The 21486-nt window shown below is 40.9% G+C and overlaps 1 protein-coding gene across 2 annotated transcripts in view; it reads left to right on the top strand.

Annotated features, from left to right (window-relative positions):
- Positions 1 to 21486, top strand: part of EDC3 (enhancer of mRNA decapping 3) — a 56427-nt gene that overhangs the window by 8719 nt on the left and 26222 nt on the right. For both annotated transcript variants that reach the window (XM_026478514.4, XM_044392001.3), the window contains exons 2-3: positions 5890 to 6071; positions 9545 to 9864. In XM_026478514.4, the coding sequence (XP_026334299.1) occupies positions 5908 to 6071; positions 9545 to 9864 (484 nt within the window). In that variant the 5' untranslated portion in view covers positions 5890 to 5907. The remainder of the gene's footprint in view (positions 1 to 5889; positions 6072 to 9544; positions 9865 to 21486) is intronic.

The following is a 21486-nucleotide window of genomic DNA, read 5'->3' as shown; positions in this document are numbered from 1 at the left end:
GATGGGGAGTAGGGACATTAGATTGGGGTAGCCAGGGAAGGCCTCCTTGGGCTGGTTACGTTTTAGCAGATACCAGAAAGACAAGATAGAACTAGCTATTCATAGAGTTTTGTTGTAGCGTCTTTTTTTTCCTTTTTGTTGAGTAGTGTTCTGTTGTATAATACCATGATTTGTTCAGTCTCTTCTCCTTTTCCCAGTTCTCCTGATTTTGTGAATAAAGCTGCTTTGTACATTTGTGTACAAGTTCTTTTGTGAATATGTTTTCATTTTTCTTGGGCAAATTCTGGGGATGAAAATTTGGGTCATAAGTGTGTGTTTAATATTATAAGAAACTGCTAAACTCTTTTCCAAAGTTGTATCATTTTACACTGTCAGCAATGTATGGGGGTTCCAGTTGCTCCACATCACACACATTTGGTATTACCCTACCAGCCATTTTAATTTTAAACCATTTGTAGTGGATGTAAAATGGTATCTTACAGTGTTTTCCCCAACTTAATGATTTTTTGTTGTTGTAAAATACATCTGAAAGTTACCGTTTTTAAGTGTGCCGTTCAGTGACGTTGAGTACACTCACGTTGTTGTGCCACCATCACCACCATCCGGCTCCAGAACTTTTTCAGGCTCCCAAAGTGAAATTCTGTACCCATTAAACAATAATTTACCATTCCCTGTTCACACCATTCCCTGTTCCCCAAGCTGTGGCAGCCACCTTCTACTTTCTGTCTCTGGGATAGAGTAGTCTCTTGTGATGAGTAGACTCTTGACTACTCTAGGAACCTCATGCAAGTGGACTCATACACGATTTGTGCTTTCATGTCTGGCTTATTTATTTCACTTCTCATAATGTCTTCAAGATTCGTCTCTGCTGTAACATATTATCAGAATTTCTTTTTAAGACTGAATGATATTCCACTGTATGTGTTTGCCACATTTTATTTATCCATTCATCTATCGTGGACATATGAGTTGTTTAATTTGCATTGGCCTGGTAATTAATGATGTTGAGCAGCCCTTCCTATGTTTCTTCGTCATTCAGATAATTTCTGTTGCTCATTTTTAAAAAAATGTTTCCTTTTTATTGCTGATTTGTAAATATTCCTTATGTATTCTGGTTATAAGTCCTTTATCAGATATATTGATTGTGTTTTCTCCTTGACTTGCTTGACCTTTTTTTTCCCCCTCTTGTTTTGGGATGGTAAGAGAAGAGGGCAGAAACTTCTTTTTGCTTCTTGAAGTACTTCGCTTGGCTGCCTGGGAGGTAGCCTCCATTGAAGTGATTTTGGGATGTGGCTAGGTTATGTGGAATACCTTCCTAAATATTTTATTACATTACCATTATTTCATTATTTATTATTTATTTACTTTTTTTGTGGGGCGGGGGAGAGACAGAGGTGGGGGGAGAGGGAGAGAGAGACTCTTAGCAGGGGTCCCAGTGTGGGGCTCAGTGTCACAACCCTGAGATCATGACCTAAGCTGAAATCAAGAGTCAGATGCTTAACTGATTGAGTCACCCAGGTGCCCCCAATATTTGTGCTTCTTATTTCTTGTTCTATTGCACTGAGTAGAACTTTTAAATTTTGATGAAATCTATTCATCAGATTTTTTTCTTTTACAATTAGTACTTATTTGTGTTTTCTCTAAGAAAGCTGTCTCCCCCAAGGTCACTAAGATACTCCAATTTTTGTTTTCCTAGTAGCTTAAGTTTTAGCTTTTATGTTTAGATAGTTTGTTTCAAATCGATTTTTTGTGTCTGATGTGGGATAGGAATAGGAGGTTGTTTTTCCTCATATATGTCCAGTTCTAGCACCATTTATTGAAAAATACTTGGATTTCTTCATTGATTTATCTTGGTGCCTTGATCAGTAGTCAGTGTGGGTCTGTTTCTGGACTGTGTTCTATTCCATTGATCTATTTGCCTATCCTTGCACCAACACCATACTGATTTCTTTCTTAAGATTTTATTTGCAGGGGAAGGGCAGGGAGAGGGACAAGCCGACTGTGCTGAGTGCAGAGCCTGGCTTGGGGCTCAACCTCATGACGCCTAGATCCTGACCTCAGCCAAAACCAAGAGTTGGCTGCCCAAATGACTGAGCCACCCAGGTGCCCCAACACCACACTGATTTCTGTAGCTTTATAACAAATCTTGAAATAAAGTGGTATAAAACATCTAGCCTTGTTTTATATTCTCATGATTATTTTGGCTATTCTAAGTATTTTGCATTTCCATATACATTTTAAAACCAGTTTTTCAGTTTCTTCTAAAGACCAGCTGGGATTTTTATTGATGTCTGCGTTTGGCCCATAGATCAATTTGGGGAGAATTGACAACATTGAGCTCTTTGATTTATGTAGGTGGTGCATCTCTTCATTTATTTCGGTCTTTTAATTTTTCTCAGGGGCCTTTTGTAGTTTTCATTATAGAAGTTCTGCACATTTTTCATTAGATTTATTCTTAAGTACTTTATGTTTTTTAATACAATTATAAGTAGTATTTTAAAATTTCAGTTTCAGGGCACCTGTGTGGCTCGGTTGGGCATCTGCCTTTGGCTCAGGTTGTGGTCCTGGGGTCCTGGGTTCCAGTCCTGCGTTGGATTCCTTGCTCAGCGGCAGTCTGCTTCTCCCTCTGCCCCTTCCCCTGCTTGCGCTGTCACTTGCTATCTCTTTCTCAAATAAATAAAATCTTTAAAAAAATTTCATCTTCAGTGTTTTTGTTGCTTTTGTAAAGATTATAGTTTATTTTAGCTTGTATCCTATGACTTGCTAAATTAGTTTATTCTAGTAGGATTTTTTTAATTTGGTACATTTCTTAGGGTTTTCTACATATACAGTCAGTCATATGGCTTAAAATTAAGACATTTTTAGTTCTTCCTTTCCAGCATTTGTGTTGCTTTTTTTTTTTTTTTTAAGATTTTATTTATTTATTTGAGAGTGAGAGAGCAGAGTGTGTGGTGAGGGGCAGAGGGAGAAGCAGACTCCCTGCTGAACATTGTTTTTTTTTTTTTAATTAAAGTTTTTACTTGAGATAATTGTAGATTCGTATGCACTTGTAAGGAATAATACAGGAAGATTCCATATACCCCTCCCAGTTTTCCTCATTGATAACATTTTCAAAACCTGTAATACAGTGTCGCTACCAAGATATTGACATTAATGTGGTCAAGGTACAGAATATTCCCATTTGTACAAGGATCCCTCATGTTGCCCCTTTTATAGCCATCCTCATTTCCCTCCTGTCTCCACCCCTCCCTGAACCCTGGGAACCACTCATCTCCATGTCTGTAGTTTGTCATTTCAAGAATGTTAACACAGATTGAATCATACAGAATGTAACTTTGGGGGTTGGCTTTTTAACTTTTTCTCCATGGTATGGGTGTACCACAGTTCGTTTAACCATTCAGCCATCGAAGGTCATCTCGGTTTCTAGTTTGGGGCTGTTTGTGTAACTTAAGTCTTCCTTTCTCTGGAATAAATGACCAGTGGTGCAGTTGCTGATCATGTAGTAGTTGCAAGTTTATATATTTTTTTATAGATTGCCAAATTGTTTACCAAAATGGCTACATGAGCAATGTATGAAAAATCCGTTTTTTCCACTTCCTTTCCAGGACTTGGTATTGTCACTATTTTTTTTTAAGCCACTCTGGTGGGTGTGTAGTGATACCTCACGGTAGTTTTAATGTGCATTTCCCTAATGGTTAATGACATTGAACATCTTTGCATGTGCTTGCTTGCTGTCTGTATATCTTCTAGGTTGAAATGTCTTTGTGTTTTTTTACCTTTTTTTTTATTGGATTGTTTGGTTTTTTTACTACTGGGTTTTGAGAGTTCTTTATATATTCTAGATATTAGTCCTTTGTCTTTTCCAGATATGTGGTTTGCAGATATTTTTTTCCCAGCCTGTGGCTTGTGTTTTTTTTTTCCCTCCTAACAGGGTCTTTTGCAGAACAAAAGTTTTTAGTTTGCGAGAACTCCAGTGTATCAGTTTGTGTTTTTATAGATTATGCTTTTGGTGTCTAAGAACCTTTTGCCTCACCCTAGATCTTGAAGGTTTCTATTATGTTTTCCCTTAAAGTTTTATGGTTTGACATACTACATTTAAGTCTATAATCATTTTTAGTAAATGTGTAAATTATGAGACTTAGGTCAAGGTTTGTTTTTTACTGATGGATACCCGTTTGCTCCAGCACCATTTGTAAAAGCTGTGTTACCTTTGTGGAATTACTTTTGCACTTTGTCAAAATCAGTTCGGGGCCTATTTTGTGTGGGTCTATTTCTGGGTTTTCTATCCTATTCCCTTGATTTATATATCTGTCCTCCCACGTAGTCTTGATTACTATACATATAATAAGTATTGAAATTGGGTAGACTGATTTCCTCCCATTTTCTTGTCAAAATTGATTTAGCTATAAATAGTTTGTATGATTTGATGTCTGGGTAAATGTCATCTTTACTACTTGTTCTTTAAAGCAATCATAAAATTATGGTATTCATTAATATGCATGTTCCTTCTGAAAAAAGGTAAAAAAAATTTTTTTTAATTCCAGTGTAGTTAACATACAGTGTTATCTTACTTTGAGGTGTACAGTATAGTGATTCAGCACTATACATAGTGCCCATGAAGATGAGTGTACTCTTAATCCCCTTCACCTGTGTCACCCATCTCCCACCCACCTCTTTTTTGGTAACCATCTGTTCTCTATAGTTAAGAGCCTGTTTTTTATTTGATCTCTTCCCCCCCTTTCCTTGTTTGTTTTTTTAAATTGCATATATGATTGAAATCATAAGGTATTTGTCTTTCTCCAACTGGCTTATCTTTTTTTTTTTTTAAGATTTTACTTATTTATTAGAGAAATGGGGTGGGGGGGCCAAGGGAGAGGGACAAGCAGACTCCCCGCTGAACAGGGAGCCGGACGTGGGCCTTGATCCCAGGACTTCGGGATCGTCACCTGAGCTGAAGGCAGACACTTAACCAACTGAGCCAACCAGGCGCCCCATGACTGGTTTATTTTGGTTAGCATTATACATTCTAGCTCCATCCATGTTTTTGCAAATAGCACGATTTCATTCTTTTTTTATGGCTGAGTAATATTCCATTGTGTGTGTGTGTGTGTGTGTGTGTGTGTGTATGTATGTGTATACACCATATCTGTTCTTTGAATAAATACCCAGTAGTGCAATTACTGGATCATAGGGTAGTGCTATTTTTAATTTTTTGAGGAACCTCCATGCTGTTTTCCATAGTGGCTGTACCAGTTTGCATTCCCATCAAAAGTTTTATTTTTTATACTTTATTACTTCAATTAAGGATGTGACAGAATATGCAAGGTTTTTTTTTTTTTTTTTTTTTTTTTTTTAAGATTTATGTGTTGGGGCACCTGGGTTGCTCAGTCAGTTAAGCGTCTGCCTTTGGCTCAGGTCATGATGATCCCAGGATTGGGATAGAGCGTGGCTTCGTGCTCCCTGCTCAGTGGGGAGTCTGCTTCTCCCTTTCCCTTTGCCCCACCCCGCAGTCTTGCTCTCTCTCTCTCTCTTTCAAATCTTTAAAAAAAATAAAAAGATTTATGTATTAGTGTGCATGCACATGGAGGGGGGGCAGGCAGGGAGGGTTAGAGGGAGAAGGAGAGAAAGAATCCCAAGCAGACTCCTCACTGAGTGCAGGGCCCTATCTCATGACCGTGGGTTCTCCCACAACCCCGAGATCATGACCTGAGCCGAAATCATGACCTGAGCCGAAATCAAGAGTCAGATGCTTAATGGACTGAGTCACCCAGCACGCTCAGAATATGTATTATTAAGCAACACCTGGTTCAGAGCCTGACATAATATTTGCTGAATTTAATGAAAAGTTTGTCTGTTTCTCAAGATTTGCATGGCTCCTTCTCTCTACAGTGGTCTTATATCAGAAACATGGCTACGGATTGGCTGGGCAGTATTGTGTCCATCAACTGTGGAGATAGCTTGGGGGTCTATCAGGGAAGAGTGTCAGCAGTGGATCAGATCAGCCAGACCATTTCTCTCACCCGGCCTTTCCACAATGGAGTGAAGTGCCTCGTGCCAGAAGTCACCTTCAGGTGAGTGTCCTTACTGATTTCTTCAAATCCAGTCTGGTGGTCTGTGGAGCTTGAATCTAGGTCCATTTGCCAATATTCTCTTGCATAGGACTGCTTTTGAGTAGTGTCTTGTCAAGGGTGAGATTTTGCAGTTTTTTTTTTTTTAAAGATTTTATTAATTTGACAGAGAGAGAGGGAACACAAGCAGGGGGAATGGGAGAGGGAAAAGCAGGCTTCCCACTGAGCAGGGGTCCTGATGCGGGGCTCAATCTGAGGACCCTGGGATCATGACCAGAGCCGAAGGCAGACACTTAACTAACTGAGCCACCCAGGTGCCCCAGATTTTGCAGTCCTAATGCTTATAGTCTAGCTGCTGTTTCAGTATAGACTTTGTGTCGTAATTAACTTTCAGCTAATGAATTAGGGTTTGTGAAACCCTTTTTATCTCTGGCAAGCACTCAATATTCATATTTAAATGGGTCAAATTCAGAATAATCTTTCTATTTTCTTAGGCTTTTATTATTTGTGTTTTCTTATACTAAGGCCTTTTCTGATCCCCCCCCCCACACACACACATAAATTGTATCTCTCTTTGTAGATTTGTATTATAATTTGTCTCCAGAAGTGCACTGTCGCCAGTAACTGATGTCCTTAGTTACAGGAACGTATGTTTCTTAGTGATTGTCTGCGGATCGCAAGTTCAGTTGTCTTCCTATCCCTGTTTTCACCAGTTTGTCACAGAATCTCCCACTTCTAGATTAAAATGGCAACAACAACAAAACTGTCAGACAAGAGCTTCCTTGACTTCCTGAACAATACCTTCACTTAATCTTTTCTGTAGGAGTATCCATTCTTAATGTCTTACCCCTTCTGAATGAAGTCTCAATAGAAGACATACCCCCTTTGTGTTCAGGACTACCCTTATCCCATATGCTTTATATACTATTCTTTTCTGTCTCCTTCGACATCATTCTCTGTCTGTTTTGTGCCTTCATTTTCAACCTTCATACCTTGTTTTCCTCTTTGTATTCTAATGTGCCCAGCCTTCCCCACAGTTCACACCCTCCTGCACACCCACACCCACCTACACACACGTGCACACCCACACACCTGCCACACCTTGCGTTTGCCATTACATGCGGCCTGGTCATTTCCCTTCTCTTTATACCCACAGTTCTTTTCAGAGCAAACTGGTCTGTTTTCATTCCCTTTGTGGCCTCATTCTCTAGTCCTTCCTTACCCCCACCATTATCTTTTTTCTAACTTTATCAATCTTGCTGAACTAGCTCTTGCCCAAGTTACGAATGACCTAATAGCCAAATTCAGTGGCATTGTCTTAATGCTAACCTTATTCAGATGCTCCCTAAGTGTTGAAGTGCCCTCTTTAATTTCTCTGTCACCCCTTTGGGTTTTCTTTCCATGTATTCCTCCATTCCTTTATATCCCCCCGGCACCACATTCCTTTTCTTCTACTCACTTTTTAAGATTGGTTTATTCAACTTTTATTTTTGATTCTTTTCTTAGTCTGCAATCTCCCTGGACTATTTCATGTGTGTACTTCTTACACATTAATGAGACTCCAAATCTTTAATTAAGACCCATTATCTGAGCCCCAGACACTTATTTTGTGTATTGGCCGTTTCCAGGTAGATATCCCAGAAAGTATTTTACATTTAAGATTTTCAAAGCTGGACTCATTATGTCCCCTGCAGGTTTATTCTTCTGAACGTCTGCCCTTAATTGGTGGCTAATGACATCTTTCCAAGTTAGAAACTTAGAATCAGTGTAAATCCTTCTTTTTCTTTGTTCCTCATGTTCAGTTGGTCACCAAACCCTATGGATTCCAAATGTCTCTTGGGTTCATCCTCTCCTCTCCCTTTGCATTGTCACTTGTCCTGTTCATCCCCTCTAATTTCTTGCCTGATCTCCTAATGGGTGTTCTTCCCTCTAGTTTTTCCCCACCTTCTCTAAGCCACTAGAAAAATCTAATGTGATTATGATCTAGCCCCTGATTATCTCCACAGCTTTACCTCTTGGTGGCCCTCCACAAGCATCTTTCCTGTTGGTAACACCATGACATTGGCACTTCCTCAAGTGGGCCACATTTTCTCAATCTCTGAGCCTTGCTCTGTGATGCCCCTCTCCCTACTATACTCTGCTGGGCCAACTCTTATTTTCCTTCCCCACACAGGCTTTGCTTAAATGTAACATCCATCTCTGCCAAAGTAACTTACGTATTTTGCTTTTGGGTTCTCTGGTCCCCTATACACACCTCTGTTATAGTATTTAACACTTTTCATTGTCAACTTTTCCACTGACCAGACTGTTCCTTTTGGGCATGTGTTGCTTTTCATCTCTACTCCATCCCTAGCACAGGGCTTACCATATAGTAAGTACTGTATATATGCTTACCCAGTGACAAAGTGAGTGAATGAATGAAGAAAAGAAAGCCATTGGGCATTCTGGAGATCTAAGATGCTGGTGATAGTTTTGTGATTAACAATTGGTCTCTTTAAAGGCCAGTGCTGTCCATTGACTGTTGGTGCCTGAGCCTTGTCTTTAAGTACTCTTATCACCTTTCCTCACTTTCGTGTCTGATACTTGAATGAAATGGAGCCCTGCCATTAAGAGGTACAGATTTCCAGTTACAAGTAAGTTATAGGGTTGTAAAGTACAGCATAAGGAATACAGTTATTAATATAAAATAACTTTATATGGTGACAGATGGTCACTTGACTTATTGTGGTGATCATTTCACAGTATATATAAATATCAGATCACCACGTTGTACACCTGGAACTAATATCATATTGTATGTCAACTATACTTGAGTTAGAGAAAAAAACACAGCTCTGCAAAAGTGTAGCTGGTTGCTGTTGATCCCAGTTGCATCATTTTTATTACGGTTAGGGTGTGCGTGTGTGTGTTTTACACCGCCTGTATTATTTTTTAATGCGGTAAGATATCCTTAACATAAAATTCACCATTTTAACCATTTTTCAGTGTACAATTCACTGAATTAAGTACGTTCACATAATGTGCAACCATCACCACTCTCCATCTCCAGAACTTTTCCATGCTCCCACACTGACACTTCATACCCCGTAAACACTATAATCCCCCTTCCTCTAGCCCTAATAACCATTTTTTTACTTTCTTTTGCTATGAATTTGACTATTCTAGATATCTCATATAAGTGGGATCATTTAATAATTGTCCCTTTGTGATGGCTTATTTTACTTAGCAGTAGTGTCTTCAGGGTTCATCCATGTTGTAGCACGTGTCAGAATTTCCCTCCTTTTAAAGGTTGAGTAAATATTTCACTGTATGTCTGTACCATATTTTGTTTATCCATTCATCTTAGGGGGACATTTATCCATTCATGAAGGGGATACTTGGGTTTGCATCTTTTGGCTGTTGTCAAGTATGCTGCTATGCACATTGGTTGTGACACTATTACAGTTTTGAGACTTGGACTCTTTTGTGTATTTCAGGGCAGGTGACATTACAGAATTAAAAATTCTGGAGATACCAGGTCCTGGAGAAAACCAACATTTTGGAGACCTTCATCAGACAGAATTAGGCCCATCTGGTGTTGGGTACCAAGTGGGTATCAATCAGAATGGCATGGGCAAGCTGGTGAAGAAGCCAGCCTCTTCCAGCAGTGCCCCTCAGAATATCCCTAAGAGGACAGATGTGAAGAGTCAGGATGTTGCCGTTTCCCCACAGCAGCAGCAGTGCTCAAAGAGCTATGTGGACAGGCACACGGAGTCCCTGAGTCAGTCCAAAAGTTTCCGCCGTCGGCACAACTCTTGTAAGTTGGATTAAGTTGATGTTTCTTCTTAACCTTGTGTTTCATGGCTATGAGCCCTTATCCACTGCTGTTCTTTAAACAGCTTCTTTATTACCCTCATAAAAAAGGATGCTGGCAGAGCTTCACAAAAATGCAGCATGATTGTCTTATTAAGCGAGGCTGGTCTTTCAGGATATTAAGGGGAAGAAAATAAGCTGTTAGAGACTCACACCAGCTCCCTGCCCTCTCCCTCCACTTAACTTCCTTTAAGAAAAGTCAGTGACCTGCCTGGAGTTCACATAGACGAAAGCCGTTATTGTCTTTAATTTGGTCACTGACTGAGGTGGTGATGTTTGAGTTGAGCCTGCACTTGGCTGTTCCGGGGGATTCTTGAACAACTTGTGATTTGGCTTCCATCCTCAAGAAGAGAGGAAGGGACTGGCTTACACGTCCCTGTGATCAGTTTCTGACAGACTACAATTTTAAATTTGCTGTATTCCCTGTCCTTACTGACACATCAAGGAGAAAATGCACAGGTGTATTGGTTGCCCAGTTTTGTTTGGCACTAACAAATTGTTGAATACCATTTACTCACTATGGAACCGTAGGTAATTCACTAGAATCTGGTATGCTCTTTAACATATTCACTAGAATAGTGTTATAAAAGTGAATTATAACAGATTCGCTGGAATCTGTGTTAGGGGCCAACATTTTTAAGTTTTGAAAATGCCTTGGCTTTGTGAATAAGCTGTTGAAATTTTGGAAATTAAAAAAAAATGTATTTCTAGACATTTTCCTTCATTACTTAAGTGCTGTCTGAATTGGGGCGCCTAAGTGGCTCAGTCAGTTAAGCATCTGCTTTTGGCTCAGGTCATGATCCCAAGGTCCTGAGATCGAGCTCTGCTTTAGGCTTCCCACTCAGTGGGGAGTCTGCTTCTCCTTCTCCCCTCCTCGCCCCCCCCCCACCGGCTTGTGTGCGCGCACTCCCTCTCTCTCTCTCTCAAATAAATGAATAAAATCTTAAAAAAAAAAAAAGTAACTGTCCGAATTGACAACAGTTGAAAACCGGAGACTGAAATTGAATTGTTACTTCTGTATCCTTTGAAAAAAATGTAGAATGCTTTGGTAGAAAATTAATTCTTTCCATTTCGACCATCACCCTCTCTGCTTTACTCTCCCTTTTTAAATTTGTTAACATTTATTTATTTATTTTAGAGAATTCGCGCATGCGCGTGTATGCAGGAGGGGGGAGCAGAGGGAGAGGGAGAGAGAAAATCTTAAGCAGGCTTCATGCCCAGTGTGCACACCCTGAGATCATGACCTGACCTGAACAGAAACCAAGAGTCGGGTGCTCAACCGACTGAGCCACCCAGGTGCCCCTACTCTCACTTTAAAAAGCCCTTTTTTCTTTATCGAAAACCTGGACTTGTTTGTTTAAGGTTCGAATATTTAAGCAGTTTATAGTGTCTCTTGTGCTTGAAGACAACCTTCATTAGCAATTTTTTCCTACATATTTTTTCCTCCTGTTATTAACGTCTTACATTATTACTAAGGTAGATTTGTTACAATTAATGAACCATTGTTGATACATTATTATTAATTAAAGTCTGTGTTTCATTCTGATTACCTAAGTGTTTCTCTGCTGTTCTTGTTAGAGGCTTCTGTCCAGCGCACCACCTTAAATTTAGTAGTCACATCTCCTTTTGCCTCCGACGGTTCCTCAGACTGATTTGTGATTTTGGTGGCCTAGACTATTTTGATGAGTACTGGTCAGGTATTTTGTAGACTATCCCTCAATTGGTGTTCGATGTTTTTCTCATGATTAGATTGGGGTTATGTGTTTGGGGGAGGAAGACCACAGTGGTAAGTTATTTTCATCACATTGTATTAAGGGTATGTAATATCAGCATGGTTTATGACTTGATGTTGACCTTGACATCCGGGCTGAGGGAGTGTGTGTGTGTCACATTTCTTCTGTAGAGGTCTTCCCACCCCCTTCCATATTGGAAGGAGGTCTCTGTGTGCAGCCCACACCTGAGGAGTAGAAAGATAGGCAGGGTATCTGCATAAATTGTTTGGAATTCTTCTACGCCAGAGATTTGTCTCTTCTCCCTTGTTTATTCAGTTATTTATTTTTTATCAGTATGGACTCATAGGTATTTATCTTATACTTTGGGTTATAATTCATCACTGCTTTATTTTAGTGCTCAAATTGTTTCCATTTTGGCCACTGGTAGCTGTTTCAGTTAGCTCCTGTCTTCCTTTGACATTTCCCCATTCTCATGGGTGGGTTTTTCCCTAGTACTTCTGTACTTTCTGGCACCACAAGATGTTCCAGGTGTATCTTCTCTATTTCCTACCCTAGCCCTAGAATCAACCGTGTCTCTAGGGAGCCCTGTTTCTTTTATTGCAGAAAGGTATTACAAGTCACTATCTGGGTGCTAGGTGTGCTCATTGCTACTGGTGTTGCCTTTTCGGCTGACAGAGCAGGGACATAGATATCTGTATACTTGTCCAGTGTATATACATGTATCTACTATTATTTTACTGTGTAACTTTCTGTACTATATTAAGCTAAATGTGAGTTCATACTGATGTCCCCAACTCGAATCCATTACCACATTGCATCATTCTAGGTGCCTCCTTTTTTTGTGTTACTTCTCACTCTAACAGTGAGAGACACCTCTCCTACCATCTGCCATCCATTGGCTTAAATTATTCCATTCTACTACACAGGTAGAGCACTATTAGAATTACCAACCTGGACCTACACTCCCTTCGTTGACTTGTTTTATACATTTGTAACAAATTGTTTTGTCGCCTTCTGTCCATCCTGGGATCCTCCCACCTCCTCAAAGATATTTTTAAAATTTCCATACACTAGGCTTATTTTCTTTTTAAAGATTTTATTTATTTATTTGAGAGGGAGAGAGAGAGAGCACGAGCTGGGGAAAGAGCAGAGGGAGAGGGAGAAGCAGACTCCCTGCTGAGCAGGGAGCCTGATGTGGGATCAGTCCCAGAACTCCACCCTGGGACTCCAGGATCATGACCTGAGCCGAAGGCGGACGCTTAACCAACTGAGTCACCCAGGTGCCCCCTGGGCTTATTTGTGCTCTTTAAGTTCTGTGGGTTTTAACAAATACAGTGCCTTGTATCCATCATTACAGTATCGTACAGAATCCCTGTTTCACCAGTTCAGTCCTTCGCCTTTTTCCTCCATGACCTCTCTCCCACCTCAGCAACTACTGATCTTTTCACCACCTTTTCTAGTTTTGCCTTTTCCAGAATAACACATAATTAAAATCATGCAGTATGTAGTCTTTCGAGACTGGCTTCTTTCACTTAACAATGTGCGTTTAAGATTTATTCATGTCTTGGGCGCCTGGGTGGCTCAGTTGTTAAGCATCTGCCTTCAGCTCAGGGCGTGATCCCGGCGTTCCGGGATCGAGTCCCACATCGGGTTCCTCCGCTGGGAGCCTGCTTCTTCCTCTCCCACTCCCCTGCTGTGTTCCCTCTCTCGCTGGCTGTCTGTCTGTCAAAATAAATAAAATCTTTAAAAAAAATTTATTCATGTCTTTTTGTGGCTTGATAACTCATTTCCTTTTATTAGTGAATAATATTCCACTGTATGGATGTGTCAGAGTTTGTCTATTTACCTATTGACGGGCATCTTAGTTGCTTCCAACTTTGGTGATTATGAATAAAACTGATATAAACATTTGTGTGTGGGTTTTGTGTGGACATAAGTTGTCAGATCAGTTGGGTAAATACCTAGGAGCGTGATTGCTGGATGTTATGGTAAGACTATCTTTTTCTAGTTTTTTTTCCCCTTAACAACAATTATACCAACTCCCTTGAAAGAGTGCAGTTAAGTTCAAAACAGGTAATTTATTTGATCCTTAATAAGTCACTCTGGTAAAAAAGTGGGATCACTCTCAGAAGCATCCCCTGGTTGATGCTGCTTTGGCTTTTGCTGGTTAGTCTGTTCCCGAGGTTATTTAAGTGCACATAAATAAGGTCAAGAGATCATGGCAGTAAAATGTTCTCATTCAGAGAACTTCTTTTGAATCCAGATTAGCGTGGAAAATGTCTGTGGCTTGGGAATTTGTTACGAGATGTGGCTCAGAATTGGTCTGTGATAGACGGTAGAGTCGCCTTTATTCATTTGTTCAGTGAACCCTGTAAGATGAGTAGAAGGGTCTGCCAGAGACTCTTCATTTTATGTGGCATTTTAAGGATTCCAAGAAAATAGGTTGGTTTCTTCCCACCGTAGTTGTGATGTAGGTTATCAGTGTTTTTCTCATCAATGAATGAAGAAATGGAGATTAAGTATTTTTCTCATTAGAGATATATAAATAGAATTTTCTCTGGTATATGTGCATTGATATTGAGACTAGTAGATTGATAAAGCTATAGGAATATAATCTCTCTGGCTTTTAGGGTTCTTTCAAGGTTAGTGATGAGTTGTTGAGAATTTGTTGGTTCTGGTTACCTAATCCAACACTGATGAGAGATTTAGCACAAGCAGATTTTAATCTCTTCTTTAGGTTATGTGTATATTTGGGGTGGTTATAGAGGATAGTTCCTGTGACATTGGTCATTGAACTGACCACTGAGAATATTTGTCAAGTAGGTGAATGGAACGTGAGTGCTGGGGAGTAGAGGGAAACCATTTGAGACCAGCTAAGGATACAGGTCTGTGTATTGTTTGTTCAGTGTAACAGTGATCCCACCACCTGAGGTTAGAAAGTTTTTATGGTCCTAGAGGTCCTACTGTGACTTAACCTCCTTGGGTGTGCTTCATCCAACAGGCTTGAAAACCCTGGTGCTGCTGCTGGAGCCCAAGAAGTTGACTGATTACTAAGGCCTGGAATTGGGGGAGTTGAAAAGAAGGTCCCAGATGTTCTCAGTCACTTCCTCATGAAGCCCGTTGAGTCTGACATTAAAACATTTGCAGTCTGACCTTCAGGTGCCCTTTAGCTTGCTAACTGCAGGACAAAGTTCCCCTTTACAATATGTGTGTGACAAAAACCAATAAATAAGTGGCAGTGAGGGTTACCCAACAATGGATTTGTTGTAAGTTATCCTGGCCAAAGGGCTTTTGTGTCAAAGGCTGGCAGCAGAATGGCACAGGAAGGCGGCCAGCCTCTAGTCTTAACACATACTTGGCCCTTGTAATTGGAAGGCAAAGAAATCTGTGAAGCACTGTTTATCTTTTTCAAGGGAAGTGCTTTTCTCCCTTAGTGGCCAAAGGCCATTTTAAATACAGAGCTGGGCCCTTTGGGCTGAGTAAGCCGAGTCCTGAGACCGCTTATTCACCCAGGACCTCCCAATATTTGTATTAAAGTATGAGGAAAAGGAAGAATAAGAGACAACTGAGCATATTGGCCTGCCTTTCATTTACTTTATGTCGTCTTACCTTTTTCTTGCTGACCCATGATGTCAGTATTTCCTCTTGGGTATTTTTTTCACTGTCTACTTTCCTGACAGTATTTGGAACATAGCTGGCCCTAAGTGTGCATTTGTCAAGCGAGTGAATGTCAGACCTGTCTTCAGAGAGAGCGTGAGGAGAAGTACCCGATACCTTCTAAAGGCACAACTCTGGTTTGGTTGCAAGTGCTGTTTGTAGAGTCTTCAGGCCGAGCCAAAATGGCTTCCCATTTTGCTGCTTTTACCCTGTCTTCTCTTAAATTGATGACTTGCTTGTCCTCATCTGTCATTGTGGTAGATCCGGGATAGTTCGTTGTCAGTTCCTGCAGGGCACAGCTGAACTCCTTTCCTCTGAAGCCTATGCCTTATGCTCCCTCTTGTAATATTGTTGACAACTTCATCTTCCTGTCCTTTTCAGTCACGCACAGTTTTGATAGCTCCCTTTCTTTCCCACGGTTAATCTCAAGTTGCCTTTTCTTTTGTGACCTCTTTAAGACTCTTTTGTTGTTTGTTGGGGGTGTTTTTGGTTTGTGTGTGTGTGTGTGTGTGTGTGTGTGTGTGTTTTGATATGGCTTTTTTATTAATTCAAAGATTTGTGTATTGGTGGTGGGCCGGGCATAGAATTGGGTGACAGGTCTGAATGACATGGTTCTGGCCTCTGTTGCCTTGCAGCGCCCTTGGGGAGTTAGAGTAAGAACACAGATAACTGCAGAACAAAGTAGGTGGTCTAGGGCAAGTGCCAGCTGAACGGTACCCACACTGCTGCAGGCCGGCAGATGGGGGTGGTCTTTCAGCTGCAGTGATCAAGGTGGTGTGTTCGGGCTGAGTCTGTAACAATAAAAGTGAGAAATAGCTTAAAAGCTCATCAGTGGGTATGGTATAGATCAACAGGGTATAATCTATAAAAAATCATATAAAAAGATTTGGAGAAATCTTTCACGAAACAGAAATAAGCTCCTAAGCAAGAAAGCAAGGTGTAACATTTTGTGCAATGGATGCATATTTTTGACTAAAAGGAAACATGTCAAAATGTGAAGTGAGTATCTGCAATTTTCTATATATTTTATGCATTACTGTGAACATGTTAACAAAAAGTTTTTAAAAAAGGAATGCTTGTTTCCTGTTCCTTTTGAATTCCTTATTAGCGTTGTACTGTACTGAGGAGGTTTTTTGCCTTTGCCTTATATGCTCATTTTCTAGATGTGATTCTTTGCTCGTTCTTTCGACTTCGCCTAGGTCTGTCAGAGTTATATGGTTTCCCTACTCTTGTTTCCACAGATAGCGTGGAATTTGGAGTCTGACAGCTCAGAGTTCAAATCCTAATTCAGACATTTATCAGCCATATCGGTTTGGAGCACCCTTAGTTTCTTCATTTGTAGAATGGTAATTGTAATCGGGTTGTTTTGAAGACAGACTGATACAATGTGCATATCAAAGCTTAAGATGGTGCCGGGTACATAGGTTCTGCAAGATGACAAGGTAGAGTGAGTCCTTAGTGTCTTCCTTTGCTCTCGGCTAGTAAATGACTGTAGACAGTAATAACCATCTTAACTATTTTCTTGCTTTTCTAATACCTTACGATATTTTATTTAAGTTTTTAAAACATTTTTATTTCTTTGACATAGAGAGATTGAGCACAAGCAGGGGGAATGGCAGAGGGAGAGGGAGAAGCAGACTCCCCGCCAAGCAGGGAGCCTCATGCGGGGCTCGATCCCAGAACCCCGGGATCATAACCTGAGCTAAAGGCAGACACTCAACCGACTGAGCCACCCGGTCACCCCGCCTTACAGTACTTTAAAGTATTATAGCAACGAAGTTATCTTTGTGAAAAAGCTCGTGGTAAATGTTCATGTACCAGTGGATTATATCAGGGTGCTCTGAGTAATAGAAACCCTACCTCATGGCTCAAATAACAGAGAGAAATTATGTCACAGGTGAAGTCCAGAGTTGGGACATTTCCAGGGATAGTACAATTAGGCCTTCAGTCTTGTTTCTCGGAAGCTCTCCTTTGTGTGTTGGCTTTGTCCTCAGACTGAAACTAGCTGGGTTCAGCAGTTCTATGTGTCTCATCCAGATTCTTCAGCAGGAAAGAAGACACTGTCTCTTACAGTGTATCATCTTTAGCAGGGTTTCTTAGCCTCAGTACTCTTGATATTTGGGGCCAGTTAATTTGTTGTTGTTGTGGGGACTGTCCTGTGCATTGTAGAAGGTTAGCAGCATCCCTGGACTCTACCTTCTAGATGCCGGGAGCATTCCCCAACCACCACCAGCTGTAATAACCAAAAATGTCTCCAGACATTGTCAGATTGTCAGATGTCCCATGGGGGTAATATTGCCTCTGATTGAGAATCAGAAGTTCTTTAGGAGTGAGGAAACCTTTATCAGAAACTGCTGGGATGCCTGGCTCAGTTGGTTAAGCATCTGCTTTTGGCTCAGGTCGTGATCCCAGCGGAGCCCTCCCTGCTCAGCGGGGACCCTCCTCCCTCTGCCTCCTGTTCCCCCTGCTTGTGTGCACTCTCTCTCTCTCTCTCTGACATAATGAATAAATAAAATCTTTTTTTTTTAAGATTTTATTTATTTATTTGACAGAGAGCCAGTGAGAGAGGGAACACAAGCAGGGGGAGTGGGAGAGGAAGAAGCAGGCTCCCAGCGGAAAAGCCCGATGCAGGGCTCGATCCCAGGACTCTGGGATCACACCCTGAGCCGAAGGCAGACACTTAACGACTGAGCCACACAGGCGCCCCTATAAATAAATAAAATCTTAAAAAAAAAAAAAACCCAAAACTTCTTCTAGAGCTACCCTCTGCAACCAACCCCCCCCATCCTGTCTTGACCAGTATTCTTCTCATGCCCATGCTTAAATCAGTTGTTGGCAAGAGCACCACCATGATTGATTCAGAAATTAATCCATTCCTTCACCTTAGAGGAGGGTATCGTATCTATCTGAACAAAAATGGGTTTTATTCTGAGGGTAGAGAGGTCTGGGTATTGGATAGGCAACAACAGAGTCTGCTTACAGGGCAAACTCTAAAATTGCTTATCTGTGGCAAGGGCCTATTTTTTTTTTTTTTTAAAGATTTTATTTATTTATGTGACAGAGAGACAGCCAGCGAGAGAGGGAACACAGCAGGCGAGTGAGAGAGGAAGAAGCAGGCTCCTAGCGGAGGAGCCCGATGTGGGACTCGATCCCGGAACGCCGGGATCACGCCCTGAGCCGAAGGCAGACGCTTTAACGACTGCGCTACCCAGGCGCCCCTGAGGGGCCTATTGAAAGTGCATGGTGGAAGATGCAGGCAGGTTGACTGTTGGGTCTGCAGAAGTGATTGGGAGTGATAGTAAAGGGGGGTGAGAGTCACAAAGGACCGGGGTTATGTTATATTGTTCACCGTTGACTCTCCAGCACTTAGCACAGATCTCAGGGGATAGCAGATGCTTAATGAACATTTTTGAACGAATATAGAAAAATGCTGATCAGAATTTTCTCCTGAGTGAAATGTGTTTTGGATTTAGTAAGCAGTGGTGTGATTATAGGTGCCATTGGCTGCAATGAAGACACTCATGGAGACCACCCCCATTTGTGTCTTTCAGATAAACTGTATAAAGCTTCAAAGAAATTATGCTTTGGCCTAAATAGTACCTTAAAATAAGCGTGAAGTATTTGACTCATAATGTTGATGTTATTTCATTAGGTTTCTTGTACTTCCTCTTTTAAAACTAAGGATTTCTGGGGGCGCCTGGGTGGCTCAGTTGGTTAAGCGTCTGCCTTCGGCTCAGGTCATGATCCCAGGGCCCTGGGATCGAGCCCCACACTGGGCTTCCTGCTCAGCAGGGAGCCTGCTTCTCCCTCCCCTGCTCCCCCCTTCTTGTGCTCTCTCTCTGTCAAATAAAGGAATTTAAATAAATAAATAAATAAATAAATAAATAAATAAATAAATAAATAAATCTAAGCATTTCTGTGACATTGAGAACTCTTAATTGGCTCACCAATTTATTGACTTCTCTACGTACGTACTATGTATATATCAGATACAAGATACAAAGGACAAATTAAAAAGGACCAGATAAACACAAAGTAAATCTTTACAGTAATATTGGTTTAAATTTGGCTCAGTGGTTCAAAATGTTTTGCTTATTAAAAAATTAATATTTAGTTAGAACAGTGAATAACTGTGAGTCATTGACTTTTTGGGGGTGATGGGGGGTGATGGACAGGTTTATTACCTTGATTGTGGTCATGGTATAACAAGTGTTTGAATATGTCCAAACTTCTAAAATTGTATACATTATGTGCAGGTTTTTGTATACCAATTATACTTCAGTAAAGCTGTAGAAACAGAAATCAGGGCTGCACGTCTGAGCAGATGAAGCCCGGGTGCCTCTTTTCTTTGTTCCCAGGGTGAATCCAGAGCCACAGTAGACCTTGGCTGACTTTGTATTTCTTTAGTGTTTTCCCTTTCTACTAATTTTGTGTTTTTCTTTGTTTTTGGTGTGTTTATAGCTAAGCTGCTCCCCCATTGGTAGCAGCAGTGATTAGGGGTTTGGCTTTATGGTTTGATGACTCGATCTCTGTTAGGGGATTAATGTTCCTAGATACCTACTCTCAGGTCAGAGACAACAGAGAATCCGGTTAGTCTTATTTAGTCTTTTCTATTTGTCTGTTTATCTACTTTGAGCTCAAGTCAGTTAAGACTTCCATCCACACTGGGAGAAGATGAGCTCTTTAACATCTAGACTGGTCTGTGTTTACTGTTGTTGTTTTTTTTAAGATTTTATTTATTTATTTGAGAGAGTGAAAGAGAGAGAGCATGAGAGGGGGGAGAGTCAGAGAGAGAAGCAGACTCCCTGCTGAGCAGGGAGCCCAATGCGGGACTCAATCCTGGGACTCAATCCTGGGACTCCAGCATCATGACCTGAGCCGAAGGCAGTTGCCCATCCAGCTGAGCCATCCGGGCCCCCTGGTCTGTGGTTACTCTTGGCCCATGTCTGAGATTATAGAATTGGAGCTGTAAGTGCTATTTCTCTGTATGTCTGTGTGTCTGTAATTCAGAAAGTTCTTTACCTTTACAAATGAAAAAGGATTAAATAAACAACAATTTTAAAGTAATATTAATTTATTAATGCTTCAGAATTTTTTTGCTCATTAAACATTAACATTTGATTAGAAGAGTAATTAACTGTGGGTCATTAATTTTTTTAAATTTTTTATACCACTATTAGGTATGCCACTAAAGAAAATAGTAACCGTGCTAGTTATTTCTGATGAAATTTAATAGAATTGGTTAAGTAGGTGTCAGAAGACCAAAGAAGCAAGAAGAGACATTGAGGGGACAGGGAAGAGGTTGCCGTTTCCTGGAGGCTCGGAGAACGGGCTTCCCAGAGCCCATGCCAGTACTTCTAGGGAGTTGCAGTAAAGCTTGTTCTGTCTACACGTGCCAGAAAGAAAAATTGGAGGCTGGAACCAACTGCCAGGGCAGTGCTGGTGCAAACAGCAATCAAACAAGGAGAAAGTCCCTTCTCATTTCTCCTTCCATTATCTTCAGGTATCTCCTACTGGTAGCGGAACCTAACAGGAAGCCAGTTAAGGAAGGAAAAATGTAGTTTGTAGAGTTCCAGCTTGGAATTGCGAAGATTGAGTGTAGAGTTGAAAGACAGTAGTTTAGGGGCACTTGGGTGGCTCAGTCGCTTAGGCGTCCAGCTCTTGATTTCGGCTCAGGTCATGATCTCAGGGTTGAAAACCCCACATTGAGCTCCCCGAGTTGGGCTCTGCACTCCGCGGAGAGTCTGCTTGTCCCTCTCCCTCTGCTCCTCCCCCAGCTTGCGCTTATGCACTGTCTGTCAAATAAAATCTTAAAGACAGTAGTTTAATAAGTGATACACTTACTATTATTGTTATTATTGAAACAGAGGTTCAAAGAACTGGTCCTGGGCTCAGTTAATTAAAAAATTTAAAATATTTTTCATGGCTGAAGAGTCATTAGCTGAAAAAGAAAGATCATAATAAACAAAAAGAATACCTCTGGGAGGCATGATGGAGAGCAGGGTGAGCAAACTTCTTCTGTAAAAGGGCAGATGTTAAATACTTTAGGCCTTGCAGGTCATAAGGTCTCTGTCTTAAGTACTTACTGTTGCTTCTGTAGCACAGAGGTAGCCTTAGCCATTGTGTAAACAGATGAGCGGGGCTGTTCCAGTAAAACTTACAGAAACAGGCAGTGG

Source organism: Ursus arctos, unplaced genomic scaffold (assembly GCF_023065955.2).
Source record: "Ursus arctos isolate Adak ecotype North America unplaced genomic scaffold, UrsArc2.0 scaffold_28, whole genome shotgun sequence".
NCBI lineage: Eukaryota > Metazoa > Chordata > Mammalia > Carnivora > Ursidae > Ursus > Ursus arctos.
Note: the sequence above shows the minus strand (reverse complement) of the source record. Positions and strands in the feature narration are given on the sequence as shown.